The sequence below is a fragment of the Ursus maritimus genome, unplaced genomic scaffold (assembly GCF_017311325.1).
Source record: "Ursus maritimus isolate PB19 unplaced genomic scaffold, ASM1731132v1 scaffold_26, whole genome shotgun sequence".
NCBI lineage: Eukaryota > Metazoa > Chordata > Mammalia > Carnivora > Ursidae > Ursus > Ursus maritimus.
Genome location: NW_024425119.1, coordinates 29,235,203 through 29,259,120, shown reverse-complemented (window position 1 = coordinate 29,259,120; position 23,918 = coordinate 29,235,203). Strand labels below are relative to the sequence as shown.

Sequence of the window (23,918 nt, the reverse complement as noted above, 5' to 3'; positions counted from 1 at the left end):
GTAGTATGTGCATGGGTATCTAATTTGGGGGACATTTCTGCATGTTTATTTTTCATAATGTAGGGGCGCCTGGGTGAATCAGTTGGTTAAGCAGCCGACTCTTGGTTTTGGCGCAGGTCATGATCTTAGGGTCATGAGAGTGAGCCCCACATCAGGCTCTGTTTTCAGCAGGGAGTCTGCTTGGGATTCTCTCCCCCTCCCCCCCACTCATGCTCATGCACACACTCTCGGTCTCTAAAATAAATAAATTTTAAAAAATATAAATTTATAAGTAGACAATGTTTTTTAAAGGGAAAGGGAGTTGGAGACAAAGTTAGGTGCGTTATATATACCAGCGCTGTATTTTTGTCCCACAGGTACCTGAGGCTCTTCACTTTCCTGCCCCTTCCAGAGATTGACCACGTCATGCAGCTACATGACAAAGAGCCAGAAAAGCGGGGTCCTCAGAAACGACTTGCTGCAGAAGTTACGAAGCTTGTTCATGGACAAGAAGGGCTGGATTCCGCTAAAAGGTGGCCTTTAGGAATAACTAATGCTGGATAAAGTTATGTAGTTAAAGACTTGAGAAAATTCATTAGAGTTATCTTGTCATTTACCACTACAAGGATTGTCAGTGTCTGACTTCAGTGCTTTAGAATAGCCTCTGTTGGGAAGAAAGGTCATCTTAAGTATGAATTATACAGGATAGACGTTGTTTCGAAACTGGCTGTTAGAACATGCATGTGGATAAGCACTGACATGATGTGGTTCTCGATGTGGTTTCCAGGTGTACACAGGCTCTCTATCATAGCAGCATCGATGCACTGGAGGTCATGTCTGATCAAGAGTTAAGAGAGCTGTTTAAAGAAGCTTCATTTTCTGAATTAGTTCTTGACCCAGGAACAAGTGTCCTAGATACATGCCGCAAAGCAAATGCCATACCAGATGGACCCCGAGGGTAAGATGATTTAACTTTTAGTCACAGTTAATTCAACATTAAATGTTACAGTTCACAGCATGTTTCCAGAGGGTGTTTTCCTGATAGTGCCATAATGGTGTCTCATTCCTGGCAGAAGTTAGGTTAGTCCAAGAATAAAGTGAAAACTGAGTACTTACCGTTGAAAATACTCTAAATTCTCTATAAAGTCTGGAACTACTATACTATCTCTCAATAAGTCTAACTCCGGTTTTCCTCCAGCGCTGGAAAGGCCTACGTTGAGGGGACCACTATGGCCAGCAGAAGCACTGGGATTAGTCAGCTCAGGGATGGTCACAATTTGAGATCAAAAGTGAACAGATTCACATGACCCCTCTCATATTCAGTCTATATTGTCTTTATTTGAGGGCGTAGAGGGCTTGCCCAACCTATTTAAAATATTTGTTGAGGGACACTTGGATGGGTGAATTGGTTGGGCGTTGGCCTCCAGCTCAGGTCCTGATCCCGGGTTCTGGGATCGAGTCCCACATCAGGCTCCCTGCTCATCGGGAGCCTGCTTCTCCCTCTCCCTCTGCTACTCCCCTGCTTGTGCACTCCCTCTCTCTCTCTGACAAATAAATAAAATTTAAAAAATATTAGTTGAATTTCTGAAAATGAAGTAAGCATATGATGTTGCTTCCTAAAACTAGTAGTATAAATTATACTATTCCTCTTGAGAATTCCATTTTTCTTATTCAAGAAGCATGTAGAATGTTTTTTCCTCAGTTGTGTGGTGTTTTGAGGGAATAAAGTGTTCCACAAAAAAGTAATCCAGCACATACTTGAGGCTTATGCAGAATGAAACAGTGATGTAGAAGGAAAAGCATTAGTTAGCCAGAAGACCCTAAATGCCTCGTCTCCTGGAGTTTGAGCATAAGTCAGATACTTACCAGCCCATAGTCATGATTATAAATGACATTTGTTATAGTTGCTATTTTCTTTCAGTTGTTTTGGATTATTTGCCTTTATCCTGAAGAGCCCTATATTATTCTATATTATATAGAGAAAATATCCATCGTCTTTGTATCACTTGCCATTCTCCCTTATTGATTCCCTAATATGCTCATTATTTAATGTACACTGAATTGGGGGTGGTACCATATACTCCCCAGAGTGAGTCACTGGTTCTAAGAATTTTCCTTACTGTGGAAGCATTTTTGATTTTCTTCTGAACTCTTCTAGTGGTTTATTTACTGATACTGGAAATTCTACTACGACTTAAGATGACACCATATCTGATTTAGACAGTTCTTAATACTGACATTTTTTAGATTGTATAAGCTAAACAAGATTGGCTTGTGCATTTAAACAAAATGTAGAACGTGATCTGGAAGCTCTAGCAATTAGCCCAAAATAACAATTCCTAAAAGAAATAAATTTGTCCCTAAATAGAAAACTGTCGAGTTTTATGAGACCATGTGTAGTAGCCGTTCTTGGTCATCTGGTAGTGTTCAGATAACAGAAAATGAACATTTGCCTTTCCTAAGGGCCTGTAAGGCCTTTCATACTCTAGACCTTTTCTTCTCTCAGTTTGCTTCTTTCTAGCTACTCCCCATGTTTCCTTGCCCTGTTTGTGGAAGTAACTGCTACTCACCCTCCCAGTTTCCATGTCTCTTCTTTCAGGACAATTTCCAACCCCTCACCCACCCAGTGTGCGCCCAGAGCAGTCTTTCCTGGCACTTGATAGCATTTAATCACTGTGGAATTGTTTATTTGTCTGGCTCTCTCCACTAGTTGGCAGTACTCTCATATTTAGCGCAAAGGCTTTGTAAATGTTGAATGAATTGGGCAATAAATAACATGAGTAAAACCTATTTACATACGCCATCAAAAAATTGTTCCTCATAAGAACTAGGATGATCGGTAGGGAAGAAAGGGGGGGGTAATCAGAAGGGGGAATGAAACATGAGAGACTATGGACTATGAGAAACAAACTGAGGGCCTCAGAGGGGAGGGGGGTGGGGGAATGGGATAGGCTGGTGATGGGTAGTAAGGAGGGCACCTATTGCATGATGCACTGGGTGTTATACGCAACTAATGAATCATCGAACTTTGCATCAGAAAACAGGGATGTACTGTATGGTGACTAACATAATATAATTAAAAAAAAAAAAATTGTTCCTAAACTGGAATTAGATGAGCTACTGATTTTCCAAACTCTAAAATCTGCCGATTTCACTTTTTAAAAAATTCTTAAAATTTTAACAAAATTTGCTGTTATTGGTGTAGCCTCAGAATATAATTTCCAAGGATTTTCCAGTTTCATAAGCAAGTTTGCTAAAGATTTCTGTAATAGCACTACGTAATCGTGGCTTGTATCTCACGGGAGCTCATGAAAAGCAGCGTTGTCCTCTTTTTGGAGGCTTTTCTGTGATTGGGGAATCACTCTCTAGGTGATTCTGCGATTCGTTTTTAAACCACTACCAACTGAATAGTTCTATGTAGAGCTGTGAAATAGCCTTCTCCACTAAACAAGACACTTATTATGCCTTAAATCTCCTTTTAGAAGAGCGTCTGAGGGAGGCAGAATCTAGTAAGGTGAACATGTAACAATTCAGTGCCAAGGGGTTTGAGTTTGGAGAGCCTCTGAAATGTTAAGTGAAATGATTCTAATTAACTATTTTCTATTTTTAGGTATCGGATGATAACAGAAGGTGGAGTCAGTATAAATCACAAACAAGTAACAAATCCTGAGAGTGTTTTGGTCGTTGGACAACATATTCTTAAGAATGGACTTTCATTACTTAAAATAGGAAAGAGGAATTTCTACATTATAAAATGGCTGCAGCTATGATGAAAAATCCTTCAGGTTGTTCAAACAAACTTACCCATCTCATTCTCAAGATGTACCAAAGGTTGGCTCCAGAACTTATACTTTCGCTCATGCAAGTCAAACCACAGAGAACGGAGTACACTCTAGGCCTAAGAGTGTGAGTAATTTTATTTCCCCAGCGTGGTTAAGACAAGGTGCTTGTGTAATGGGGTATTTTATCTCCTGAGCCGCAGGAATAAGGACTACCACAGAAAACCATGATTGCCAGGGATAATCTCTTAAAAATTCTCTTTCTTGAAAGAACTAGCCTTTCTTGCTCCCTTTTTAGAGATGAGGAAGAGCAGTGAAGAAGAGGGCAGAGTAAGGACTCGTAGATACTTTTGTATGGGGGGTTAAATTAGTTTTAAGTTTCTGCTTCTGTCCCCAGGCAGATTGCAACTTGAGATAAACTGAAAAGCAACTAGAGTGAAAACAGAGGCAAATATTATACCAAATATCCAATCATAGGAGAATAGGAAAAGGTATTCAGGTAAGGGAAATTTTCAGGATTTAGAATTAAGACCTAATTAAGCTCTACAAACATTAGGCAAGTCAATTCTCAGAACTATTTCCACGTCGTCTGAAAAATCACGGTAGTATCACCGTATTTCTTTGAGGACCAAGTGAAACACAAATACAAAATGGTTCACAATCTGAGTCCTAGAAAACCTTACAGGCAGCAAAGCATGGCTTTGGTGTTGAAATTCTAGCCATTTACTACCTGGATTATGTGGAACAAATCACTGTCTTTACGTGTAAAACTAGAGATGTAATAATATCTCTGTGAATTGTGGGAATTTAATAGGAAAAAATTTGTAAAACTTTTATACAGTATAAGCTATATTATGTTCCATTTAGATTTATACATTAAAAAGCTATTGTTTAAACCTTTCTCTGGGAGCAAAGTTAGGAAGAATTCATTTATTGACAAAACTTTAATGTCATTTCATACCAGCAATTTTATTTACATAGCAAGAACATAACAGGTGTCCACTGTAAATGCCAGAGATCGTCTCAACATACCAGAGCTTCACTCAGTTTGAGAGCCAATAAAGGAAGGTTTTCTAACTTTCCATACCTTTCTTGCCTCTGCTTTTCCTGCACAAGGTGTCTAGTGGCAGCAAGTACATTACCATAGCCTGTCCTTAAAGGTGACATTTTCAATTTGAGATGTGTCTGACATGGTGGAGAATGGTGCACTGTAAGTTTTTCCCCCCCTTAAAAAGGCTGAAATGGTAGTCATCTGATGTGTCCGAAGTAAGTAAATCATGGATGGCTATACTGATGTTGACTAATGGCAAAGTGGCTTTTAAGTGTGTGCTAACAGACATTTAGGTAGTGAGCATTCTATCATCAAGATTGGTACTGTCCACAGATTCAAAGTAGTACCGTATCATAGAAGATTGAATCTGTTTTTATGTTTGAGATCAGTTGCTGACCTGTTGTTTGCTAGTAAATGGGTGCCGTAAGTTCAAGTTAACAGACATCTTGTCCCTGCCAGGAGTCCTTCATAAATGTCATAACTTAAGAAGAGAAATGTTAACATGTTCAATAAACTATGTATCACAGATATAGTATCTGTTAAAGATGGAGCTAGATGCCTTAAGGATTTTGACCTGTATCTTAAAATTTATAATGTAATTCATATCAGGAATCACCTGGGGACTTTTAATAAAATGTGAGTATGTTCTAAACCTCACCCCCACCCTCTGAATGCATTGTAGTATTCTAAGCCTTCAGCTGTGTGGCTGTGTCCGGGTATTTTTCTTTTTAGATTAGTAGAGAGTTCCACCAGTATTTTCTAATGTATTTTGTTGATGGAAAGCAAAACTAACTTTTTTACCAACTGAGAAGATACACTTCAATGATCAGCAGAAGTGAATCTTGGAGCATGGTGTAAATGACCTAATTTAAAGATGGATCTGGATTATATTTGAAAATCAAGTCTAGATGATTGTTTTTAATGCAGGGAAATATAATTCATACTTCCAGGTTTAAGAAAGAATCAAAGGTATTTTGGTTTTTAACGCACTAGGGCAGTGTGGGCCCAGAAGCGGCAGGGCTGCATAGCTCCACACTGCATCAGTCATCGTTCCAGATCTTCTTGTGCCTTCAGCTTTCTTACTACCACATCAAAGGTTGCAGAGAAGCTCAATAAAACTATAAATCGAAGGACAGGTGGAATACAGTGACTGTGAGTAACCTGTCCGCTCCTTCAAAGCCAGACCAGTTTACACTGTGCATGCATCCAGTTGCAGGAAGTGGTGTCGGGGTGCACTCGTCTTGAAGGACTAGGGCAGCAGCTTTACGACTACTAACAGATTACACAGGTCATCTTATCCACAGGCACACTGCTCGTACAACTAGAACATAAACAGCTCTTCTTTTTAAGTTCAAATGAAACAGTCACAAGAAAGACTTGATATATTTTATATGTACTGGGCAACTTAGAAACAGCCATTTATTATTTGGATTAAATGTATGATTTGTTCTGCAATACAGAGTAAAATTTTCAATTTGTAGCCAGTCTCTTCACATGAGCAGATTCATACCATTGCAATACACAGGAGTTCATAAATAAAATTCTACTCAAGTAGGCAGTAACTAGCAACTTTCGAGTCACCAAAGTCTCAGTATTATATAGTTCTCTTCACCAAAGATGAGTCTCTCGGATTTCAGCAATTATTTGACTGGCACCTTGTAATGCCTATATTAAAAAAAACAATTATAGATGCTTAGTAAGTCAGGATATCAAAATATCTTTATGTGGGGTCGTCCACTTTATAGGGGGTAGATTTCTCTTAACCAGTATCTTCTCTGATTTTGAATCTAAAAATCTAGTCAAGTACCAACCCAAAAAAAGATTAGCCATCATATGAAGACTATATATCTCCAAGGATCAGAATGTGTTTTGAACAATGTAGTGTTTATATCGACGACCCAAGTGTGAAAACTCAAAACCACTGACCGTACCTTTAGCATGTCAGCTGCTTCCTTCCTGCGCTGTGCCATGTCCTCGGATTCCGTCAGAAGATCATCCAGTAAGGACGATTTATACAGCTGTCCTACTAACTCACTCTGAAGAGTATCCTTCACATGATTAACCAAAAAATGCATTACTGCCTTTGGCACACTGCAAAACAAAACCAGCAGATGATCCACTCATTTCGAATAAAAGCCTAAAATTTTTCAAACACATGTACTTTTAAAACAGATGATGGAATCATTGAGCAGTACTGAAGTCTGATTTAGTACTATAGTACTAACCTGTCTTGAATATTCTTTCTGACAATAAGAAAATATGATTTGATGAGCCGTTCAATGACCTCACAGTCTCGCTGTTCACGGGCAGACAGTTTTCGTGCAACAGGAACAGGCTAAATGGAGTGAAGGGAAGAAAAAAATTTTACTTCTGTGCCATTTTGAAACAGCAAGCTTTAACAGTTAAAGGTCAGTAAGTTTTCGTGACTTTTAGTTCCTTTGGTCTTCTGAAGTGTTTTCCTAGTCATCTGGTTATCTTATTAGTGCTAACCCCACGCGCGTGGCTTACCACATCCAGCAGGTTCACAGCATGGCCTTTCTGTGGACTGGCTGGCATAATTGGAATTGGTTTTGATTTTTCCTCAGCTAATAACTCTTCAGCTTTTGAAGTTTTCAGCATTCCTCTCCAGTTGCCTGTGGTTGGTTCCTGAACACCGTCTCCAACCCCACCACCTCCAGCTGCAGCCTGAAAAAAACATGTTCCAAAACCTATTCCAACTATATATCCTATCTGACATTAACTGAACAAAAGTTCATTTTCTTTGACAGCAGTCAAGGAGAACGCACATCCAGTACCATCTGGAATTTCATCTATTCTGCCAGATTACAGGGTCAGAAAAAGATGGTGGTGGCATGTGTAACTGGAACCCTGAGCCAGTGTAAATAAGAGAGAGGTTCTGTTGTCAGTGCTTTGCAAGGCCTTAGCCAACAGATTTAATTTTTCTTTATCGTTTGCTAACTTTAAAATTCTTCCTCTTCTCTAACCCCTTTAATAGATTGTGGGAAAAGTATAAACTGCCCTTAAAAACAAGAGTGCGTATTAAAAGCACAAGGAAAAACAGAACTGCCTTATACACTGTTGAACTATGATCTCTCCAAAAGTTTATGAACTCATGTCTCAAAAACTTCGGAATTTTATCTATTTTCCAACAAAATACTAGAGGATAAAACTACAAACTCTGTAATAAGACAAGAATACATTCACAATTCTTGGGCTAATAGTGACTTTAAGCTGCCTAAAATGTGGAATGACATAAACTCAAAGTAAGTTTCGTCAATGTCTATACTCTTAAGGGTCTACTGAAAGAGATCTAGTAATCACCAGCACTTCTGCACCTTCTTTTCATTTGTAAAAGAAAAAATGTTTAGGATAATGGGAAAAACAGTAACTCATCAACATTTAAGAATGTTTTTAGATGTTCTTTAAAAAGATCTTACAGTCTAAAATGGAGTTCAGAGGGCATCCAAACTTTAAACCGAAGCATGTTATGGCGATTGTTAAAAAACATGAGAACAAACTGGGGGGTCAATTGTAAGGTGATGGTTGCTCAACCAGACTTTTGGGGGTGATCACTTTGTAGTGTATACATACGTCAAATTATAATACTGCACACCTGAAACATGTATTTTTAAAAAGTCAGTTTGGGGTATCATTCTGAATCAAAACACTGGCCCAGATTTGCCTCTAATACATCAGTTAAGATATGCCATATCCAAATATTTGCAGTATATTTATATACTAATCTTAAAATGAGTAATTATATTTTTAAATGCCTGTTAACTATAGCATGAATGATAAAAAGAAAGGTAAGCAAATTCAGGGTGATGCCACGAGTGAAATAAACTTTAAGCGATGATTTAGATGGCCCTCTGTAAAACAAAGTGGGCTAAGAGAGGATAAGACATTAATAAACTTTTGAGGTTTAGAACCTTAGACCTGGACAATTAGTGAGGAAAGCAGCTAAATACACAAAAACCAGAAATAAGGATGGGTCTGAATAATTTAATGATTATCTCATTTCCCCCCAAAAAAAGGTTATCAAGAATTGACAGTCTCAAACTCTCCCAGTCCCTGTTCCAAATTCGCTTAAGCTGCTGAGGCACATGCCAAGCCCCGCGTTTCGGTGACAAGGCGAACTGCGTGGCCACGCAGGCAAGCAGCAAGAGAGGGTGATGCATGAGTACCGGACAGATCTCAGAACCTTTAAAGAGGAAATGTCCAAAAGTACTAACTTCCAGCTCTGGAATCTTAATTCCCTACCACAATATTAAAATCAAAACTCGGAGGAAAGCCTATTGTTATTTTAAAAAAAGTTAAAACTAGAACTAATGCCATCTTAGAAGGATTAGTTAGGTAAGAGAAACATTAAAAAATGGAACACAGACACAAGAGCTAGATGCTACTGCGCAAACAGCTGCTTCAGGGGTTTCGAAGACAGTGTGTCAGTGAGAACCAAAGGTACATTTCCATTCTGAAGCAAGAGACTCACATGTTTAGTTTCTCTTCTGCTGTCCTGAATTAACTGTTAAAAGATACGTTAAAACATGCAGTTTAACAATCAAAATTTAAATACCAATAGCTTGAGTTTCAAAAGTGCAGGATAATTTCCTCTTTAAATTATTTTTCTGTGTGCATCTTCCATATTGCAAGCAAAAGAAAGGCATGTCAACAATTTATACGTTGTTATATAATTTAAAATTCCCATTAGGCTAAAATGGTCTGACCTTAGCACGACATCCCACATTAATGTTCAGTGTACAGTGTGTTGTTTCCAGATGATTATGTTGCACCAAACAACTAGGCATGCAGCTTAGATTAAGAATCAGAACAGACCTTGCCATCAGCCTCAGCAGAAGCAGCAGGGGAGGGCTCCTGGGAGGCAGGTGCCAAAGCACTTGGAACTTTAAAAGACTAAAGGCAAAAAATGCAGGGAAAGAAAATCAAGGATGCCAAAAATGCATTCAGAAACATTCTGTAAGTGTAAATTTTTCTTCTCTGTATCAAAATAGTAAAGTAACATGAAACAAAAGCAACCATGGGATATAAAATTATTGTTTATTCTTACTTCTTGTACTATTGTCACCTTTGTTAAAAGTCTTCAGATGAATAACTAAGGAAAACCAAAATTCAAAAACTTCATTTTTATTTCTGGTAAGATCTTCTCTGGTAAAGAATTCAAGGTAACAGATTTGTATACACACATTTTAATCTATGCAACTGTTGTAGAAAATTAAAGCCTATTATGTACATCTTATCTACCCTCTCCAAACTACCTTCTTTAAAGTCATTGGTCATTTCAACTAATTTTTACAAAGTTGATAAGGTTACCGTAAACTTTGTTTTAAAAGCTTGATCCTTACGGTGGCTCAGTTGATTAAGCCTCTGACTCAGTTTTAGGTCAGGTCTTGATCTCAGGATCTTAAGATGGAGCCTGGTGTGGGTCTCTGTGCTCAGCATGGAGTCTGCTTGAGATATGTCCCCCCACCCTTAAAATAAATCTTTTAAAAAAAATAAAAGCTTGATATTTAAGATCCACCTTTAAGCATTTTTTTCTAATGTATTCAAGATACCATTATCTTTAACTTAACCTCTTTTTAAACTTGCATACCTTTACTCAAACAATGAAAATAGTTCCAATGGAATAGTAAAGGGAGAAGAAGAAAAGACTGGAACTGAATAGTATTAAGGCTTACCAATCTTTCACACTTTGAGAATATGATTTAAAAGTACTTTTTTTTTTTTACCTTGTCTCGTGATACAGCTGAAGGTAATTCTCTTGCTAGCCTGTTTCTCCTTTGTTCCTATAAAACACAACCAAACAAAACCGAAGTGAGTATCAGAGCATTGAGAGAGAAGCCTACTAAAAAATGTTCAGCTGAATTGAAAAGTGTGGAATAACTTACAGTATATCCTCTCACTGTTGGGACTCATGCCACAATTTTATTTTAAAACAAACAAGAAATCATTTAACCCAATGCTTCTCAATCTTTTTTTTCTGCCCAACACACCTGAAGGATACAATACAACGTCAGTAACAGTGGCTCCCTGTACCAGGGATTCTCAGTTGAGGGGTGATGGGCCGACATCTCTCTTTCCCACTAGGAGTCACTGATTTAAACTGTCCCCACATAAACATGTGCACAATCCTTCAGCACACCCTGTGGAAGCTTAAGTGCACAGATGACAAAAAACTTAAGCCTTTAAAAATCACTCTAACCTACACACCTGTGTGTTAAATTCACACAACTCCCATACACAAAACCCTACATACCTGTGCTGGAGGTTATCCTTCAAGGATGTTCCTAAACTTTATCCTGAACCTATCTCCCAGAAATAAATGTAGTGGTGAAAACAGTCTGTAACCTAATTTAACAGACTGACCGCCCACTCTTCTAATTTGCCAGTATTACCAGGTAACTCTGGTCCAAAGCTTAAGAAAGTGTTAAATTCAAATCAACAGGCCGTGAACACCTGCCGTATGGGAAGCACCACACCACGGCCGGTGCAAGAGTGAAACTAGAGAAAGATGGTGTTCCGGCTCGCTCGCAGGCAGCGACAGACACAGGAAAGCATTTAGGTTAAAGTCAAAATTGCTCCTAAGGAGAAACCATTTCATCAGCACTCTCAAACCTGCAAAAGAGATGTCAACAAAGCTTCCACAGTGATCTTTTATGGGTAAGACTTTCTTTTGACAGGTACTTGGCTGATTTTCATCTTTTTCATGAGGGAATCCGGTGATAAAAAAATTTTGCATATGATAAAAATATGTGGATTTAACAATCTTCAGAATAATTTACATTTTGAAGAGGGACATAAAGCAAAAGGCAGGAGGAGAATGTGGAGCCCAGAAATTCTCATTGTAGTCTGTTACCAACCATGACCTTGGCCGGCCCTGGACAACAGTCCAGGCTAACGTAGCTTTGTTAGCTGGACAAGTTACCAGCTCTTTCTGAGCCCTCAGTTTTGTAGTCTGTTAACATTACCTACCCTCAGAAGGTGGTTGTAAAGATTTGATGAGAATATCCAGATAAAGTTCTTTGTCACGGAATTGTTAAAAACAGACATACTCATGTGTTTAAAAAACAAAACTTAGCTGAAATCGTATCATAAATGACCTTGTCAGTATTACAAAAACTTACAAACATCAGTTTTCCATTGAAGGTGGTTTGTGTTACAAGAACTAATCCCTTATTCTAAGACAGTGTCTACATGCTAATTTTTAATATAACTCTTTTCTAGTGCACTTTCCAAGTGCTTTAAAGTGCCTTACTCATGTCTGTTTTGAAATGTTTTTCTGACACTTGAGTCACCTCAGCTAAGGAGCTAAAAAATGGTTCCCTAAACCTGTTAAAAAGACGTTTGCTTGTTTCCTCCAACAGTATCTGGCAAAATAAGCACTAAAATAACACTGTTACCATCTTTGGGCCTCAGATTCCTCATCTGTTTAACCAAAGGACTAAAGCTGCCGACCCAGGGTCCCTTCCAGTTCCCAAATTCCATGTTTACAATTTTGCCTCCACCCATATGCATAAAAGGAAATTTTATAAAGAAGGGGACTCTAAGGTCTTACTGGATTAAAGAGTAGCAGAAAAATTTACTGTTCTTGGATAAAAGTAGCTGAGAACAAAAATAGCATTTGGATAAATTGGCTTTATCCACCAGCCTTGGCTCCATATGAGTTCTTACACAACTGATAACATTCACCTCAAATGGAAAAAAAAAAAGCCATGAAATGCAGCAACCCCAGTACTGGTGAAAATTTACTATTAATTTAGGTAAATCTTGGAATGTTTCCTTCCCAGCTTTCAGAGCCATATGAAAACGTTAAACACTCAGGTTTCCACTCTTCAACCTGAATAAACTACAACTGTTCCTGAAAGGGAGCTGGCAGTTCTTCAGCACTAAATCAGTGAATCCCAGATCCCCTCTGAATCGCAGTGGTGTAAACAGAAAATTAGAATAATGTTGCCAGGTGGTGTTGAGAACTAGATTTAACATAACAATGTAATGCCCTCAGCATACTTCCTGGGATTGTAACCAGACAATAATATGGTCCATGTGTGTTTTATAATTATCCCATGCTCAGGTAAATTTGATACAACTGATTTACATTTTTTTCTCTCAAAAACAATAATTCAAATGGTATTTACCTCTATGTTATTGTTCATTAGCCCACAAGCATCAGCAAAGTCTGGATGTTTTGTGTTGATATAAGCCAATTCAATTGCCACTAAGTTATGGACCTAGAAGAAAAAAAATTAGGCTACATGCAAAAATATGTCGACCTAATTCTACTTTAGGAAACATAAAACTTAGTGAACAGTTCTAAAAAAGACAGTAGGGGACACTGATGCCTAAATCAATAAATAATTACATTCCAACTGATGCATATGTTATGCCATGTAATAATTTGCTCTATCTTTTGAATTTTTTATATCTCAGGAGCTAAGATTGCACTTCTAAAGGGGCAGGGGAGGAAGTAACTTAAGGTAGTCAGAAGTACTTTGTTAGGGGAAAAAAAAATTCCCAGATGCAAATCTAAGTTCCAAGGCTTTATGTAATTTTGCTATTAAAATCTCAGATCATCTGCTATTCCGTGTTAAAAGTTTCAGTTCAGTTTCAACAAGAAAACATTTCATAATCAGATATAAAAGATGTTAACTTTGAGTAAAGGACATTTAAAGACCTGAGATAATGATTGATCAGCCTTAATTAGACACACACAGTTTAAATATTATACATGGTTTGAAATCCTAATGGTACAATAATCCAAAAGGAAAGTTGAAATTACTTTCTCCAGCATTGCAGAGATTCGACTCCTTCATTTGCACTGCCCTAACGAATCGCAGGTATTAGGAGAGCACGAAAACGTCAAGAACCAAGGTGAAAAGCATCTATTCAAATGAAATTCCAATGATTCTGTGCTATCAGTAACTCTGAGATCAGGCGAACTATATCCCCGCTCCTCTCAGCCTGGGGGTTACGCTCACTAGGGCAACACCCAAGCAGCAGCGCTCACATTCTACACTTAGGGATGGTTCTGGAGTCTTAGTAAACCTCCACTGGGGCTCACCACCATCCTGAGCCAAGGACCCAAATGCACTTTTAGTGACCAGACAGGAAAAACACTCCTCCAACAAATAGAGACATAAAGGCAATCTCAAATGCTTATCCCATATTTTTGCCAATTTGAGCATTTTTAAGGATAGCAGCAACCCACAAAATAGCAGCAAGCAACAATGGTATTACAAGCAAACTAGAGGTGGCCAAATGACCCCTATGTACCAGAGTTAAAAACAGCTTGCTTTATTATAAAGCTCAGTTTCCTGGGACTGAAGATAAAACTAATTTTCCATTGGATCAGTGGTGCTAAGTAGTAGAGCAAAGCTATTCACAATCCGCAACTCCTTTCTCATGAAAACCTGTGGCTGCAAGCTACCAATAATTCAAATATGAAGAAAAACCTACTTTATGCCAGAATTACTGAAGCGTCCTTTGAAGAGTGAGGTTCACTTCGTTTTCTTCCCAATACACTGGGAAACGTGCCTACACTCTAAAGGACTCCTACTGCTGTACAAGAGAACTTCTTGAACAGCGGGTACAATGATGATTTGGGAAAGTAACAGCTCACCATTTCATTTGTAACAGGCAACCGTTTACGAAGAAGACAAGTCACTACTTCCACTATGGCATCATGAAGCTTAGGAAACCGCAACAACTCCTACATATGATGGAAGAAAGAAAAACAGAACAATCTTCTTTGTTTAAAGGAAAATTAAATAATCACCAAAATACTGAATTAGCTTTTAAGCGACACTTAAATATATTACTTCAAATCACTTTCCGGTCAGGAAAATGCAGGTTTTAAGTTACTTTCAGCCCATCTTCCGTGTTTCCTCCCACCCATGAAACCTGCACTCCGGGTCTTGTCCGGCTCCACCACACGGGCCAGCTCGCAGCTACCTGTGTGCTGTAATTGCTACAGTGCTGAATGATCCTCTGCATCTCCTCATGGACCAGCTCCACACAACGCAGACTGGGTTCTTCCAGACGCTTGATCTGCCGCTTGACCAGTAACTCAAATGAAACTTCAGGCACAAACAAAGCAGGACGAGGACCCTAAAAAAGTTTTTGAGCTCTTATTACACCTACACAAAATTTTAATTCTTCCCTAGGTTAAAATAAATCATGTTTTTTGGTATTTTTCGTGAGAAGTGCTTCCTAAATACCAAGTACAAGAGCAAAAATAAAATTCATTTAAAAAGATATAGCTGATGGGTTAAAAATTATAATAAACCTTTAACCTCTTTTTAAAAAATTCTAAAAGTTGAGCATACTCACAGTAGCATTTCTAATGGCAGTCAAAATGTCAATAGTGTTAAGGCCACCTAGTGGGTCAACAGATTCTAAAGTTCGCCCAAAAGTCTCATGGAAAATATAACATATCCTAGCACCACCGCATCTGAAAGGCAATGAAGTATATGGTTTCCATTATTACTGAAAGGAAAGGAAGCTACAAGTTAGAAGTCTTCCTATGAGCTTTTAAGGTCTTATTTCCCGAGAAAGTCTCAAATAATTACATTTAGATCATTTCCATGTGTTCACAACTCCCATTAAGAAACAGTTTCTCTAATTTTTCTTTTAATGAAGAAGAGTCACCCCACAAAAGCATTCATCACGTGTATATGTGTGTGTACACACACACACACAATAACTGTTCTGTCAAAAACATCAGTTCACTAAGAACTACTAAACATCTTTGCCCCAGTTTTCTTCGACTATGAGCTTTTTACAAGAAACAGTGTCTTATTTATTTCTGTTTATTCACAATTTACAGGAGAGAGAGACAAACTTTTCCTGTAAAAGACCAGAGAGTAAACCGTTTCGGCTTTTCAGGCCACACAGTCTCTGCCACAATAACTCTGTTCTACCACTGAGCAAAAAAGCAGCTACAGACAAAATAGAAACAAATAAGCATAGCTGTGTTCCAGTAAAACTTATGCACACTAAAATCTGGATTCTACATAATTTTCACGTCATGAAATATTCTTTGAATTTTTTTCAACCATTTAAAAATATAAAAATCCTTTTTAGCCAATGGGCTCAGTTTGCTCCTGCTTTAAACAAATTAAATCTCTATTACGCACTACTCTCTTATAGTTGTCTAAGCAGAAGGTACAAGCCTAACATTACGCTAAGTGAAATAAGCCGAACACAAAAGGACAGATATTGTATGTTTCCCCTCATATAAAATATCTAGAATTAGCCAATTCAGAGACAGAAAGTAAATTAGAGATTACCAGAGACTGGAGGAGGAGGAAACAGAGATACTGCTTAATGGATACGGAGTTTCTGTTGGGGTGATAAAAATTTTTAGAAATAGATGCCATTTGATGATTGGACAATACTGTGACTTTAATTGAATGCCATTAAATTATACTTAAAAATGGTTAAATTACCAGTCTGCCTCCAACCTTTCCCTTCCCAAATAATCTTCCATAACGACTAGAATTATCCTTCTAGAATGGGATGACTGAAAGTGTTTTATTTTTATAGCAGGAAGTTTTCCGAATTCTGAAGATATCTGACTTTCCATAATCTTGTTCTTCGATGCCTTTGCTGCCTAACCTCCTGTTCTACCCCGTCACTGTACATGCAATTCTCCAAATACACCCTGCGTTACTCTTTGCTGTCCCAAAGCCTAAACACCCTTCTACTTATTGCCTCCCCAAATTCTATTCAGAGCCCAACCTGAACACATTCTTAACTATGGCACTCTCCCAGTCCCTGAGAGAAATGTAAATGTTCTCTCTTCAATGTTTTAAAGGCGTAAATGATTACACAGATATTTGCTTTATTTACTACTTATAAAACTCCCCATATATGTTATAATACGTATTCAGAAATGTGCTTATATTTAATAACTATTTAAATAAAAATACTTGATTATACTCCTGTTTGCCACATAATCGTCCCTCGTGTTACCTTGTTCTACCTTACCCACTAAGCTTTTCCAAGGTTCATCTTATAATCTTTATTTCCCTCAATATGCCATATATATCTATATCTATAGATATAGATATATATAAAATAACCAGCCATTCACCAATTCAATACTGTCTTTATGGAATTAACTCACGTAAAAGGCCACCTGGGTCACACAAAAGTACACAGAATACACAAGTGTGTGTATAATTTCCCAGGTGGTGCAATCTGAATAAGCTCTGTGAGTTGTACCAATGTCCACTTCTCATTTTGTTACTGTCCTATAGTTACGCAAAATGTCAATACTGGGGAAGATGGGGTGAAGGATTAACAGGACCTAAGAAGGTACCTTTATTTGCAACTTCCTGGAAGTCTATAATTACTTCAAAATTAAAAGATTTTTTTTAAGTGACAGTTCAGAGAAACGAACACTCTTCTATTGCTAGTAGTAAAACAATACAATCTACTAACAGTATGGCAACAGTAAGAGACTTTTAGGATGTTCCTACCCTTTAACACAGTAATTCCATTCTAGGAATTTAGCCTACAGGTTTACTCTGAAACATGCCCCCCAAGTAGTCTATCACAACACTGTTCATATATGTGTATGAATAAAAACGATCTATCAGTAGTAGAGTACTGGTTCAAGAAAAGAGAGTGTATCTAAAATGTAACATGCCATGTAAATTTTTAAGATTATAGAAATGTATAATTAATATTAGTTGTTTGTGACACGTTGATTGAAAGAAATGATTCCAAAATAGCATGATCGTATTTTGATCTGTAACATGCCATGTAAACTTTTAAGATTACAGAAATGTGTAATTTATATTAGTTGTCTGTGACACGTTGATTGAAAGAAATGATTCCAAAATAGCATGATAGTATTGTGATCTGAAATACAGACATTTATATATTTTCCAGATGCTTAGAAAAATGTCTAGGTTCATGCCAAAATTAGCAGGGACTATTTCTGGGTAGTGGAATTAAGTAATTTTGTCCTTCTGTTCTTTTTATCTGCATTTTCTTTTTGTTTCATGAAAAATTAGAGTGTGTCTATTAAAGAAACATTTAAAAAGAAATTACCAAATATTTTTAAATGCTTATCAAAGTCTTGTTTAAAAAAAAAACAAAATTTTTACTCTGCTTTACCTAAGTTTACAAAGCATTTTTACACATACATCAGATATCATCCTATTATTTCTGCAAAATACTATTCTGCAGATTATAAATCACAATCAGAAAATCTCAGAGTTAAAGTCACTGCTACAAAAGCTAAAGTAACCCAGCAATTCAGATAACCAAATTCAGAGAGAAATTTTTTTACTTACAGCTCTGAGGTTTCAATATATTTTGCAGTTCCCTCAATAGTGTTACAGTATTCTGTGGCAAACTTGGTAATAAGCTGAAGTAAAGTAGCACTTTTATCGTCCACAGGTTCACCGTAGCTGTTGAGGAGAGACTGATACTGAGCAGCCAGAACATTTATCCTTGTTTTCAGCTCCGGTAAGCAATCTCTTATATGGTGCATCAATAACCTAATAAAGGTTAGAAAGAAATGATTTTAAAGAAAAATATATTTTGAAGACCCAAACAGGTCAAATTTTTTAAATGCCAATAATGGTAAAAGCTGTCAAATTTGTCGTGGCAGGAAATAATGCAATCTTAGGCTAGATGCAAATACTTATTTACTGAAAATAATGATATGAACAAAGACAACTTGGTCAACACTTTTTAAATTTGCCTTCAACCCATCAAACTGTAGTATTTGCTAGAGAACCACATATAAATTGAAAAAATTTTTGATTTCTTATTTTTTACAATGAGTACTTAGCACAGTGAAAATCAATCCAAGTCCATTAGGCTTTAATTTATTTAGGAAATAAGACAAAGGTAAGAGAAAACAGTTTTTATTTCAGTCATTTATAAATTATCTAGAAAGGTTTTCCAGTCCCTCTACTATCAATGGATATTAAGGATTCGAGGTATATACTTCAAATTCTTTTTATGAATAATAGAAGACATCCTAAAATAAGAATCGATTATGTGAAAATTTTACATTTTAATTTAGTTCCTGAAATCCCAAGTGGAAATTAAGTCACCCGCTATCTAGTTCTATTACCAAAGTAAATTGACTGTCAAGAACTTCATAATTAAGACATTTTAAAAATTCCTTTGAGGGGCGCCTGGGTGGCTCAGTCGTTAAGCGTCTGCCTTCGGCTCAGGGCGTGATCCCGGCGTTCTGGGATCGAGCCCCACATCAGGCTCCTCTGCTGGGAGCCTGCTTCTTCCTCTCCCACTCCCCCTGCTTGTGTTCCCTCTCTCGCTGGCTGCCTCTATCTCTGTCAAATAAATAAATAAAATCTTTAAAAAAAAATAATTCCTTTGAGCATTCCTAGACTACATAATTTAATGCCAACCACCCGAATTAAAAAAGACATCTACTTTATAAGAACCTACTGTATAAGAAACAAAACCTGAAACTGTACACACGAGAATGTTATGAAAATATAAGGAACTAAAAATGAGAGCTCTCAGACACCTATTGGCAAACCAAAAGGACCTCACTTTCCAAGAGTAAAAATGTTACCTGTTTAGAGTCCTAGCAAGATACTTTGTTCCATTTCTATTAGCCAGAGATGGGTATTTCTTTTGAAGGAAAGCATATTCATCACGGATTGAATCAGTTACACTCTTCTTATTGTTAATGTCTAGCTGGCTCCTAAGGTTGAAAAATAACAAACTGTTTAATTAAAAGTCAATTGTGTCCTCTACATACCTCAGATGATGATGGTAGTGCCACACATTGTAATGCCTGACATGGGCTGTGTTATCGAATTCTTGTCATAATTCTATGCAGCAGGTGTTATCCCATTTTACAGCAAAGGAACCGAGGCTCAGGGACATTAACCTACCCAAGGTCACATGTTAAGCACTTCCGCCAAGACTCAATCTGTGACTTGTGATACCTGAATAGTTTAGGCCTCACCGCTACCATTAACTTCTGTCAAAAGCAGTACTCTGAAGTAACAGGGATACTCAGGTGAAAAAAAGTATAAATATGATAACCAGCTGTATATTTTATCCATATACAGACAACTAATTTCTACCAAAAATAATTAACTTGAAGAGCAGTCATTCACAAATGCAACAGTTTTGTACCATGAAAAGAGAAGGAGGGATTAAAAAAAAAAGCTGAAGTATGGGCGAGTTAGGACATATGAATAAAGCAGACAACTGTAAAGGATCTTCGGTATCACTTAGTAAAAACAGTTTCATTTAGAAAAGGCCTGAGACCCAAAGATGTTAGGTGTCATTTAAATCCACATTATGTATCTACTTTATGAACAAACTAGGAGTAGAACCCAGATCTCCTGTTAATTTCAATGCTTCCTACTTTATAAAGGCTTTCTGAATGAAGAGAGATCTTCATTTGCAATCTTTCACCATGTGACTTTGGTAGATGTATAACTTAAGTCTTCTGATTATAAAATAAACATCAACCCCTACCTCACAGAGATGTTATAAGGGTTTAAAGAGAGATCATTTGCAAACTGCTCACAGGGGAGGGTCTAAAACACAGACACTCAATACTAGTTTCCTTTCTACAATTTTTAATACCAGCTATTTATAATTAGAATATCTTTAATAAAATTTCTCCAAGTCACATCCTGGCAATTATGAAGGATCACTAATGCCAGAGGTGTTAAACCAATTTATTAAAATCCTACCACCTTATTCACAAACTTTTTCTTGATTACGTGCAAATTAAATAATACTTTTTTTTTCTTATCCAGTGCACTCCTCATACATAACATAATAGGCAGAAAATTTTCAAGCCTGGCTATTAAATTTTCTTCCATTTTATGGACTGCTTACTTTAAAAACACCTTCCATTACAAATGCCCACAGGAGGCTTTAGTGAACCTCTTCCTCTAGAGCAATGAATTCCTAGCAATACCAAGATTATAGTAAAAGGGGGAAAGAGGGATAATATCACATTTTAGACTGCTTTTAAAAATTCAGATTTGCTTTGAAATGGGAATGCTGCAATTCTTATCCCATTCTTGACTGCTAACCTGTTAACTACTCCAATTATTCCAAGTTTGACTGGTATAACCCTTCCCATCAATACATCCATGGCATCAGTACCCGCATCCATGAGGTCAAGTTTAGTGATTACAGCTAAGGTTCTGCGACCTGGTAAATGCAAAAAGGAAAATGATCCATTAAATAAAGCTATTAGGTATTAACAAAGAAAAATCCTCATCTATAATCCCTCCTTAACATTACCTCTGTCATCATTTTCTAACCTTTGCTTACAAATACTGTTTTTAAAAACTAATTTTAGGGACACATGGGTGGCTCAATCAGGTCATGATCTCAGGGTCATAAGATCAAGCCCCTTGTCAGGGCCCCAGCCTCAGCAGTCTACTTGTCCCTCTCCCTCTGTCCCTCCCCAGCTAGTGCTCCCTCTTTCTCTTTCAAATAAATAAATAAAATCTTTTTTAAAAAGCCACATGCTATACTGACTGAGCCAGCCAGGTACCCCTAGAGCTTACCTTTTAATCTAAAATGACAAGTGGTTAAAAGCTTCTTAAAAATTTGAAATTAAAAAATTAAAAATTACTGTTTATGGTAATTTTCATTAGCAGTTTTCACATTAACTTTTCCTAACAAATTTTTATTTCAAATTCTTCTTCGAAGCAGGAAAAAAGAAACATGACACAGCTCACAGAACCTCCAAATACTCAGGTTAAAAAAAAATTAGCTCCTATATGGAGCGCAAAGCTATATTTATTAGCAGCAATAGTAACTACTCGCCTACAAGGTGCCATTTTATATATATTAAGAGATGCACATCACAGCATTAGTCAAATACGATACACTGACCCACAGTATGAACTAAATTAGGATTTACGAACATAATCCTTAGGGCTATGAATGCTTCATAAAAGGATTTTACCTTTATTTCTAAGAATTTCCTCTGCCTTGTCTAAATGTTTTTCTACCTCCGCAGAATGCAGATACCACAATTTTCTACTATACCATAATAATCTACAATGATTACCTATTATGATAGTTATTCTAAGAAGTCAGCCATTCAAATATCTAAATTATTTTATTTATACAATACAAACCCTCTTTGCATAGCCCATCTTATAATTTTAAAATCATCAGGCAACCATTCATTACAAATATGGACATCATGTAAAGTGTTTTTGCCTTGACTATATAACAACTAACCCATTAAAACTTTATTTTCCATCAGAATTTTCATTTGTAATTATAAGCAAAGTATGAATGTATTATTTTTTAAATCTGCATTAACAGCTAGAAAAATTACTTTTAAAATTAGATATTCCTCTCGAGGGCAGATTTACCACTGTTAACCAAGCATCTCATTCAATATTAACATCTGTCCTTACCATCTGGATCTACCTCTCTTGAAATCTTAAGTGCCTCTGACGTTGCCATATCTGTATTAGCAGCAGTGACGGCAAGGATGATGGAATTTGGGTTACTGATGAACCGAAGAATGAGCTCTCTGATTTGAAGCTCAATATCCTTAGGTTGATCACCTACAGGCACCTGAACCGAACAGAGACGAGCAAGGAACTAATAAAAATCAACTCAGCTTCCCCCACCCCCATTTAATCTACAGAATATAGGTATTACTCCATACACAGGTCATTAAAATGAAGAAAGTATATACTACTACTAGTAGTAGTATGTGAAAGTCTCAAAACGTACCTCTTACAAATATCAAAAGTTTACCATGTAAAGGATTGGTCAATGGTAACTGCCTAGAGACAAATTCTTCGTTCATTCAATTAGCAAGTATTTCCTGGCAGCCTACTCTATTTCAGGCGCTGTTCTACATCAGATACGTCACAGTACTGATTTAAAAAGACTGAAATTCCTGTCTTCATAGAGTTTATATTTTAGTGATGAGAAGTAGATAATAAGCAAATACAAATGTAGTATCTAGGTGGTGGTAGAGCTATGGAAAAAAATTAAGCAGAACACAAAGCTAGGGAATGATTAGAGAAGGTTATACTTTTAAATTATCATTTTAAATAGGATTATGCTTTTAAATAGAGTAACGAGGGAAGAAGTCACTCAGATAATGACATTTAAGAGAATAAGCAGACAGTGGGGAACCTGTTTCTTCTCCCTCTGCCTGCTGCTCCCCCATTTGTGCTCGCTCACTCTCTCTCTGAAAAATAAATATTTTTAAAAAAAATAAAAAATAAAACAAAAAAAATTTTTTTAAAAGAGAGAATGAGCAGAAACGGAAGGAGACAAGGGAGAGGTACATGTAGATATCTGGGGAAGAATATTCCAGCAGAATGAACAGTAAGGGCAGAAAACTGGAGCAGATGGAGTTAGAAGAATAACAGGGATAATTTCCTCTTTTAAGAACTTGAGCTTTGACTGTGAATGAAATGAAAAGCCATTGGAGAGATTCTGAACCAAGGAATGACACAACTAATTTTCACCTTAATAGCATCACTTTGGCTGCTTGCTTAAGAACAGATTATGAGGAAGACCTATTAGGAGGTTATTGCAATAATCCAGCTGACAGGAGAGTGACTAGACCAGGATGGTAGCTATCAATTTGTAAGATATAATGGAGTTCTGGATATATTTTAAATGTAAGGAGAGCCAAAAGGATCTTCTGAGGAAGTAGGGTGTGGCATAAAGAGTGTCAACGATGACTACAAACTTTTTGGCTAAGCAACTGATAGAAGACAGCTGCCATTTATTGAGGTGGGGGAGACTACAGAAGGATCGAATAAGGTTGACGGAGAGGTCAGAAATCTAGCATAATACACATCAAGTTTGAAATGCCTATTCGACACTTCAGCGCACATATCAAATAGACAGTTGGATGTACAAGTCTGGAGATGTTTACATGCTGCCAGCATACAGACACTCATGTATTTAAAGCCATAGTTTGGATGAGATCATCAAGGGGGCGGGTAGGTGTACCCAACTGACGAGAGTTAGTCTAAAAACAGGTCTGAGGCACTCACTGTGGAGACAGTGGGAAGATAATAAACCAGCAAAACAGACAGAGGAGTGGTCAGTAAGACTGGAGAGAAACCTGCAGAGTATGG

At 37.2% G+C, this 23,918-nt stretch overlaps 2 protein-coding genes across 13 annotated transcripts in view; one reads left to right on the top strand and one right to left on the bottom strand.

Moving 5' to 3' along the window:
- YARS2 (tyrosyl-tRNA synthetase 2) overlaps positions 1 to 23,918 on the top strand; it is a 64,148-nt gene that overhangs the window by 14,298 nt on the left and 25,932 nt on the right. For 3 of the 5 annotated variants that reach the window (XR_566557.2, XR_566555.2, XR_566556.2), the window contains exons 3-6: positions 357 to 512; positions 767 to 937; positions 3,590 to 3,885; positions 18,232 to 18,300. Coding sequence is in view for 1 of the 5 variants with exons in the window: in XM_008683469.2 (XP_008681691.1) it covers positions 357 to 512; positions 767 to 937; positions 3,590 to 3,749 (487 nt within the window). In the remaining 4 variants the exon portion in view is untranslated. Of the gene's footprint in view, positions 1 to 356; positions 513 to 766; positions 938 to 3,589; positions 5,467 to 18,231; positions 18,311 to 23,918 lie in introns of those variants that run through there. The other 2 variants (XR_566558.2, XM_008683469.2) reach the window with 2 other exon arrangements.
- DNM1L (dynamin 1 like) overlaps positions 6,204 to 23,918 on the bottom strand; it is a 45,268-nt gene continuing 27,553 nt past the window's right edge. For 2 of the 8 annotated variants that reach the window (XM_040642323.1, XM_040642325.1), the window contains 15 exons: positions 22,224 to 22,386; positions 20,874 to 20,994; positions 19,385 to 19,516; positions 18,126 to 18,332; positions 15,151 to 15,271; positions 14,773 to 14,928; positions 14,441 to 14,530; positions 12,960 to 13,052; positions 10,554 to 10,610; positions 9,643 to 9,720; positions 9,299 to 9,331; positions 7,318 to 7,494; positions 7,035 to 7,144; positions 6,741 to 6,900; positions 6,204 to 6,474 (listed from right to left, as the gene is read on the bottom strand). In XM_040642323.1, the coding sequence (XP_040498257.1) occupies positions 6,418 to 6,474; positions 6,741 to 6,900; positions 7,035 to 7,144; positions 7,318 to 7,494; positions 9,299 to 9,331; positions 9,643 to 9,720; positions 10,554 to 10,610; positions 12,960 to 13,052; positions 14,441 to 14,530; positions 14,773 to 14,928; positions 15,151 to 15,271; positions 18,126 to 18,332; positions 19,385 to 19,516; positions 20,874 to 20,994; positions 22,224 to 22,386 (1,755 nt within the window). In that variant the 3' untranslated portion in view covers positions 6,204 to 6,417. The remainder of the gene's footprint in view (positions 6,475 to 6,740; positions 6,901 to 7,034; positions 7,145 to 7,317; positions 7,495 to 9,298; positions 9,332 to 9,642; positions 9,721 to 10,553; positions 10,611 to 12,959; positions 13,053 to 14,440; positions 14,531 to 14,772; positions 14,929 to 15,150; positions 15,272 to 18,125; positions 18,333 to 19,384; positions 19,517 to 20,873; positions 20,995 to 22,223; positions 22,387 to 23,918) is intronic. The other 6 variants (XM_040642324.1, XM_040642326.1, XM_040642328.1 and 3 more) reach the window with 3 other exon arrangements.